The sequence below is a fragment of the Pelophylax lessonae genome (genome assembly GCF_965119305.1).
Source record: "Pelophylax lessonae genome assembly, chromosome: 4".
Classification (NCBI taxonomy): Eukaryota; Metazoa; Chordata; class Amphibia; order Anura; family Ranidae; genus Pelophylax; species Pelophylax lessonae.
The window spans coordinates 125,146,611-125,155,216 of record NC_138771.1 but is presented as its reverse complement, the minus strand read 5'-3'; the positions used below and the strand labels follow the sequence as shown (position 1 = coordinate 125,155,216).

The following is an 8,606-nucleotide window of genomic DNA, read 5'->3' as shown; positions in this document are numbered from 1 at the left end:
CTTAAGTGGTTAAAGAGGCATGTCTTTAAAACCCTACATATTGCTCCGCTGCCCTAACACATTTATTTCAATTTAAATAGGAGATAGTGAGTGGCACAAGAAGATCCTGATGTCCACAGGTACACTATGGCAGAACAGTAGCAATAGAGATGCATTTTCATTTTTGACAATGACTTATGCCTTTGAGCTGCTTAACTCTGTAAACAACCCAGAGCTTCCTCCACAGAATACATGGGACAAATACCATGACCTAGAAGTGATTAGACATGAAGAGCCCTGTAAGAGTTTTCCAATTGTAAGAAAGATCTTAGGGTGGAGAGTGTAACTACAGCAAGTGACAGTTGCCTGGTTTCACAATCTGAACTGGTTAATCAAAAAAAGGGAGCAGCTCCAGTCTTGTTGCATTATGTAACCATAGAAGCAAGTCCAAGCTTTCTTTCCTTTTCATTAGGCTTCAAGATCTAGGTGGGCTGACAGAGGTGCCAGATAAAATAACCCATGGCATGTACAGCTTTAGCATAAGGTAAGATTTTCTAGCTGGTTTACGGAACTCTGTTGAATGCAAAGTACTTATATGATGATTTTACAAATTAGATTTAGTTCATGCATTGTATATAAATAAAGGAATATTATTAGGCAATGAAATGAATTGTGTTCATGCTTGAATCTATCCATTTTCAGTCTTTATATGTCATACTACAAGCATTTGTATCAAATACAGTATACTTATGTGTACTCTATCTTATGTAATATTTGAATACATTTTTTTTTTTTGCTTACTATAGACATTTAGGGGCAGTTGTAGGGACACAGTGCTAACACTGTCGATTTTTTGAAACAAATATTGATATAAACATGCACACTCAGATCATCTAAATCTTGGCATATACAATTTTTATGAACTGAAAATATCCAATGTGGTCAATCGCTAGTTCTCCTGATATCAGTCAGCCAGATGTATCAGAAAAAAGACCATTGCCCATCTATGTAGGCACCTTTTACTAAAAAAGTGCTTATGTTTAATAAATAAAATAGGCATTACATTTAGGTTATGACACATTTTCATATTTACACACAATTATTATTTTAGTTTTTTCTACTTGAAGCCTAAGTTTAGTTTTTTTTTTTTATTCAACACAAAAGGATGGTATTTACAATGAATGATACGTTTTCTTGTGGTTGCTCTCTAACGCTAGGTTCACATATATGCCGGTGCGGAAATGCGTGTAAATCACATATAAAACCACAGGCAAACCACGCTGCTATTTGGCCATTAATTCTTAATGGCACCCCACGCATCTGAAAATGCAGTGTGTTTTCTGGGGCGTGAAATAGCATAGTCCAAAGCACCATACGATTTTCCTGCAGCTGCGATTTTAAAAAGGAGCAGCGACCTTTTCCCTGTGTTTCCCACAGGTACAACAGCATGGCCTGTTGTGCCTGCACAAATGCAACCTGCACCAATTGCATAGGTGTGAACCTAGTCTTTGCTCCCCCCCCCCCCCCATACCTTCACAGCAGTAATCTTCCAGTACTGTGGGGGTTAGAGAAAGCTACTGCACCTGTCATAGGCACTCTTAAAGGCACTTGTCTGTGTTTACAAGGGACAGCTTTGCTTTTAGTGGCTCCCGCATCTAGCAGATCTCTGCACATACTCTGCGAGATAGAGCTGCCTACACAGGAAAGTACTAGAGTCAGGGCAGGTAGGATAAAGAGATGCGAGGAAGCTTTGGTGGGGCCTTTGGGGTTGCACACTGTGCATAGTGCACCCCTAAACGCTGCACTCTTTACACAGCACAACCTTGAACTCTGCATTCCGTACGTAACGTTTCCTGAGCTCTGAACTCTGTACATAATGCACCCCTGAACTACACACTCTCTACATAACGCACTCCTGAACTCTGCACTCTGTGCATAGCGTAATCCTAAACTCTGCACTCTGTATGTAACACAATTCTGAACCCTGCACTCTTTACATATCACACCCCAGATACAACCAGCCCTTTGAGGGCAACTATACTGCTGATGTGGCCCACGATGAACTTGAGTTTGACACCCCTGATGGTCACTGACGTAAAAGAATTGGGTGGATTTACTAAAGGCAAATAGATACCTTCCAAGTGCAGTTGCTCCAGATCTTAGTAAATGAGGTAAAGTTTTTTTTTTTTTTTTTGCAAAGAACACCTAATCACATGCAAGGAAAGTTAAAAAATAAAACATAAAATTTTTTCTTGCACATGATTGGATAATGGAAGTCAGCAGAGTGACTGCACTTGTAAAGTGCATAGTCTGTTTGCTTTTAGTAAATCAACCTCAACTATGGCAATAAGGACCTCTGACTTTTTTCTGGCTTTCTTCACCAACATACTGTACTTGTTCCAGGTCAGTGATTTCAAAAGTTGTCAGCAGAACAGTCAAGCAAATATCTTTTTCAGAAGGAGGTCATCAATGGCAGCCCCCATTTTATCTTTTGGCAGGTTTCTTTTATTCAAATCACAATTTGTTTAATCAAAATGGACACACTAAAAATGTCCTTGTATCAAAAAAGGACCTAATTTTACCTTTATACATTACATTTATTAAACATGATGCAAATTAGATGCACTATTTGCTATACCACAAAGTATTACATTGGACAATAATATAAATAAACTCTCTAACGCAATTTCCTTTTGTATTACTCTTGTTTTGGTTGGCTCATAATGCAGGATGCAACACTAAAGGACTTAATTGCATAACATAGAGTAAAGCACCCTTAAAAAAAACTATTCTTAAAGTTTACTTTACATATAAATGACATGTCTACATTACATTTGATTTTGCTTCAATATTTGAATAGACATTCCTGTACAAAAATGACATTCACTGTTAGAAATTTGTTTGCTTGAAAACATTTTTCCATCCTGCTCCTTCAAATTTTCTCAGCACTGCGGTTGACATCAAATGTTGATTTGCCCCCAATAACGATTAGAAAATCAAAGTAATTTTCTTAAAACAAAGATTTGTGAATGTAATTCTACTAGCATATGGTCGGCTTAAGATCCAGTGTTTTCTGGTTACCTGGAGCATTATGGGTGTGCCATGTCAATAGACACTACAAAGAGTCTATTGTTTTCAGTTATTGTCTGTGGGATGTCCAACAAGATAGGAAGAACAGCAAGACAGCCATTATGGCTGCTATGTAAATATATCATTACAAACTATGCAGAGAAACAAAATTAACAAGATGCGTTAACACACTTTGGGGTTGATTTATTAACCACTTGCAGACCGCCGCAAGTACATATGCTGCGGCGGTCAGCCCCTCACAGGCAAAGTGACGTATATATACGTCACTAGCCTGTGAGGCTCTGGGGAGCGAGCGCGCGCCGCCGGAGGCGCGCTCCCGCGCGGTCACGGACCCCCCCCCCCCCGCGCGTGTGACCGGCGGACCCGATGTCCGCCGGTTACTCTGCGATCGTCGGTGGAGAGGGAGAAAGTCAGGCAGCTAGTGTAAACAAGCCGCCTGTCATTCTCCCCTGAGTAGAAACATTGATCATATGGTTCTACTATGTAGGACCGTTGATCATTGTTCCTACAGCTCAAGCCACAGCCAATCACAGTTAGAATCACGCCCCTAGGGACACACACCACCCCTCCCTCTCAAATAAAGTTAACCCCTTCACTGCCAGTGTAATTTTACAGTAACAGTGCACATGTATAGCACTGATTACTGTAGAAATGTCACTGGTAACCCCAAAAGTGTCAAAAATGTCAGTCAAGGGTCTGATCTGTCCGCCGCAATGTCGCAGCACCGCAAAAAAATCGCAGATCGCCGCCATTAAAAAAAAATGATAAATAAAAATAAAACAACAAAAATGACAAAAATCTTTCCCTTTGTTAGTAAACGCGATAACTTTTGCGCAAACCAATCAAAATACGCTTTTTGCGATTTTTTTTTTTTACCAAACATATGTAGCATAAAACAAATTGGCTGAAAATGTTAAACAATTTTGATTTTTACATTTTTTTGGGGATAATTTCATATAAAAAAATGTGAAAAATATTGTTATTTTTGCAAAATTGACACTATTTTTTTGTTTATAGCGCATGGGGAAAAAAAGGACGTCAAATTAGTTCAGGTACGGCGTCGCACGACCGCGCAATTGTCCATTAAAGTCACGCAGTGCCGAATCGCAAAATACCCCCTGGTCAGGAAGGGGGTAAAATCTTCCGGGGCTTAAGTGGTTAAAGGCAAATCCACTGTGTACTGCAAGTGCACTGCAAGTGCACTGCAAGTGCACTTGGAACTGCACTTGAAAATTCAGTCGCTATAGATCTGAAAAAAGGGGAAGCTCTGCTGATTTCTATCATCCAATCACGTGCAAGAAAAAATGCTGTTTTTTATTTTCCTTGCATGTCCCCCTCAGATCTACAGCGACTGTACTTCCAAGTTCACGGTAGATTTGCCTTTAGTACATACCCCCCCCCCCCGATTAGGTAAAAGTTACATTAAGATGATCTGTTTAACATATATGTCTAAAAACATTTAAAAAACTATCATAACTCTTAACAAAGAGGGTAACAGAAGGAGCAAGATAAGAAAACTATGTTCACATTAAAAAAAGAAAAAAAGAAATAAACTATGCAAAAAACGCATAAGAACCCCAAAGCATGAAAAGAGCAGGAACTGTCATAAAGGGACAAAAATAAGCAACCTATTGCCAGAGACATGAAATAACGAGGTGTTCAACTCAATAAACCTGTTTATACTGTCAGTGCCAGATTTATAAAGGGGGGAAAGGGGAAATTGCCCCAGGCCCCCTTCCAGAGGGGTCCCCAGACTTCCTTTAAAAAAAATAAAATAAAAAATAAAAATGAAACCTATTGTCCCCTGAGACTTCAATAGTGTGACTTTTTCCAGTTTGCAACCTTTGCCATGCTCCAGTCATATCTCACTCCATCCCAAAAGGCAGTTTTATTACATGATAAAGGGCTTGCTGATACTTTTCTAGGTGTTAATGTGGCTCTTAGAATATATATATGAGGATGATGGTTACTAGTTGTTCGGGAGAAAGGTCATTTAGCAAATTGGCTTTGATAAAGAAATATCTGGGAAGCACGGTGACCCAGGAAAGATGAAAGCCTAGTACACACTATGAGTTTTTTGTTCAACCCAGCGGGTTGAAGTAGAAAAAAAAGACTGCTCCAGTCGGAGCCGCTGTACTAACATTCCGATATTACTACAGCGATCACCCCTGCTGAGCTATTGTGTTTTGATAAGGGGACGGTCCCCAGCCAGAACTCTCCGGTCAGCGCACAAGCCATTAGCGGGAGCTGGTCAGCTCCTGGTTATCCAGAATGCACGTCCTACAGAAGGACAGAAGGTCTGTCGGACCGGCTGCCATACACAGGGGATGAATGTCGTCATTTAGTGCTCTGTGCCTACTCACTGTTGAGAGCAGTGTCCTCGCGATAATACAGTTTGACGAGTTAGTTAAAAATCTTGCAGATGGTAAGTGCAGGAAAACAAACTTTTAGGAAATATTGTAGTGTGATGCATAACTGTGACATATGATTTGCCAGTTCCAACCACCTGTGTAATGTGTAACAGCAGAGATGTCTCATTTCACTGAAATTTTGTAAGCAGGTGCATCACCTGTTGCTGTTTTGGTAGAAAAATGTGTGGAGAAGAAGAGGCAAACATTTTGCATTCAACTAAAGATTTGGGATTTTGCCCTTTTCTCCCTATAATTGTAGTGGCAGTAGAAGGGGTCATAGAGCATAAGGGGACCTCCCTGATCAGCATTTCCGAATCAAGGAATTCCTCTCCTGTGGAAATCTGCAGTGTGTGAGGACATGGCAGGGATCCAAGGAAGTGCTACCAGGTGGTGGAAAACACATGCAAAATGTATCATATATGCATTTTCATGCACTTTTGTTGAATTTTATGGCCCTATAAATGCATAAAACTGGATCAAGAATCGTCTCTGAGCTTTTTTCGAATTTGTGCAGCATCGCAGCACACAGATTTGAACAGGCTCTATCAATAACATTGCTATGTGATGTCCAAGCATTTTTGCATGTTACAACAAGTATTAAAATGCAAATGTTTTAACCAGGCCTAAAATGGTGGGCAGAATGATGACTGACTGTACACATCAAAAAACTAGTAAACTTGAACTAGGCTGTCTTACCATTTTGATATTTATTGAATGCCAATATGAAACAGGTGTATGGAGCATATGGAACCAACACAGGAATCTTTGTTTACACATTTCAAAAATATTTAGATTTCATATATATACATGTAGCAGGTTTTCCAGGCCTGTGGCCTGATGTGGGTCTGCCATCGGTACCGGTTACCTCTCCAGCCCATGTGAGCTGCAACCCTGGGTGTGAGCACTGAGACATCGACAACTCCGGCATCTTTGTTTGTTGTTTTATTTGATTTAAAGGGGATGGGAAAAGGGAATGAGTGGGATACTCCTTTAGGCTTCAACTACTGTATATACACTTGGGACTTTGTTCCTGAAAAATGCCTGTTGGCGCTTCCTTGAGTTGACGCCAGCCGGCTCCAGCCAATGCTCACTAACTCTGAGAGCACTCTGTCAGAAGTGCTGAATCCTCAACTTGAAGTCCAGAAGATCCAGGACTGTGAATTGTAGAACTGCTGACACTGCTGTACTGCAAAGTCACTGAATACTTCCCTCCTGCCTTGCACTGGCTTGAGGTAGTATGTTGTAGGATTCTGAAAAGCTGCAACTTCCAACTGGCTCACTCTGTACAATTCAGGCCCAACTGCAGGTGCCCCCTTTAACCTTGAACTCTTCAGGGTCCACTGACTATGTACCCCCTCTGTCACTTCAGGGTCCTCAACCTAGGCACCCCCTTTCACCACTAGCTGACACTGGATCCCCGAACCTCCACCGGAGTGGTCCTCTCTAGCTTCAGGCAGACCCCCAGGGGCAATCCTCAGTAATGTGTAGGCTTTCCTGAGACTGAACCCCTCTCTCTCTCCACAGGTTCTCGGTACACTGGATCCCCTCAGCTTAGCTCATCACTCTCTGGATCTGCAGGCAACACCCCAAGATCCTCTTCCTCAGACAGGAAGAAAGACAGCCGTTCTCTCCCTCCTCCTCCCTCCTGGGACTCTGCTCCCACCAAAGACATTGTTTCATGCACCACCCCCAAACTTATACCCACTTCCAGAATCCTTTGCAGCATAATCTGCCTTCTGGGGTAGTTACAAGCCTGGATGTGTCCCCTGATTGGGTTTCCTCTACTGCCCTATGAGAAGCCTCTCACAGGAGCCAGTGGGGAGACTCCCCCTTCAGCAGGCACACCTGGAAACCATGACACCCTTACTAAACAAATCACAGCCCTGCTGTTAGGCAGACAAAGGCACACTATACGTTTACCTAGCACCTACCTGTAGGGTGCTACATACATTTTTTAAATATATACTATTTTTAACAATATAAGTGTAAGTCCACCTTAAGCAAAAATCATGGTTAGTATGTTTAATAATCCTTTAAATAGTGATAGTGTCAAATAGCTATATTATATAGTCACATTTTTGATCTTCATTATTTTTCTTATTTTTACAGGTTCTTTATTTTGCATCTTAGACTTGTACACCTGAGCCAAGCACAATGGTCATAAAAGTTGCCTAGTCATCTCTGCACTATTTTTGGCTATCTTGTATTTTGTAACTTTGTAACAAATGTCGTACCGGGTCAGCAATGGATTCGTCAGTTTGCCTTCACGTTATGGTTCCATAGAGAACTTTCAGCACCATCTGGATAATGGAAGGAGGTCTCCTCGGTGGACCTCTAAAGACCTAAGCAGCTGCAGGCATGGGTTGGATTCATCAAGACTCTTTGGTCTCTCAGAGCTGGAAAAGAACATTGCGGTGAGACATAATATATATTATTGTTTTTGTTTTTTGTCTAAGGCCCCATTCATGTCTGGGTATTTTTTTTAAAGTTTGAAGCTCAAAGCTCCGAAACTCTCAACTAATAAAATGTATGTAATTAATTGGTGGCCATTTCACATATAAGAGTTCAGGCGCCTGTAGCTCAACTCCTGATGCTCCAAAAGCTAAGTCAGATACTTTTGAGGCAGATTTTTGCATTTTGGCCCCATAGACTTCATAGGGAATATCTGTAAACATTTTTAACCTGTAAGAAATAATCTCTTCCTCTTGATGCCTGCAAATGAAAAGAAAACTGGCCGCACACCGCAATTGTAATCCATTAAAACTTCCTTTATTCTTCAAGCATGGGACAATAGCGCAGGATAGGTTACAGTTGACATGTTTCACACATAGAGTGCTTAGTCATAATCCCTTGATACTTTCCATTGGTTAAAACAAAAATGCCTGAATCTTGAATACACATGTAAAATGCTATAAATAAGCTTCCCAAATGCTCATATACAGTATGCATGTAAAAACACTCAAAATGCACAAATAAAATGCCTCAAAATTGCTGCTCAGGTGCAGTTTTCAGGTGTTTTAATTTCTGCATTTTTGCATGTGTATGAGAGTATTTTAGAAACATATTACAAATATGTTATATGTGTATTCAAGCTACAGGCATTTTTGTTTTAGCCAATGGAAAGCA

The 8,606-nt window shown here is 40.7% G+C and overlaps 1 protein-coding gene across 2 annotated transcripts in view; it reads left to right on the top strand.

The window, feature by feature from the left end:
* The first annotated feature begins 439 nt into the window (after positions 1-439).
* Positions 440-8,606, top strand: part of LOC309552066 (uncharacterized protein) — a 126,820-nt gene continuing 118,653 nt past the window's right edge. For both annotated transcript variants that reach the window (XM_082252834.1, XM_082252833.1), the window contains exons 1-2: positions 440-523; positions 7,590-7,894. In XM_082252834.1, coding sequence (XP_082108960.1) covers positions 7,706-7,894 — 189 coding nt within the window. In that variant the 5' untranslated portion in view covers positions 440-523; positions 7,590-7,705. The remainder of the gene's footprint in view (positions 524-7,589; positions 7,895-8,606) is intronic.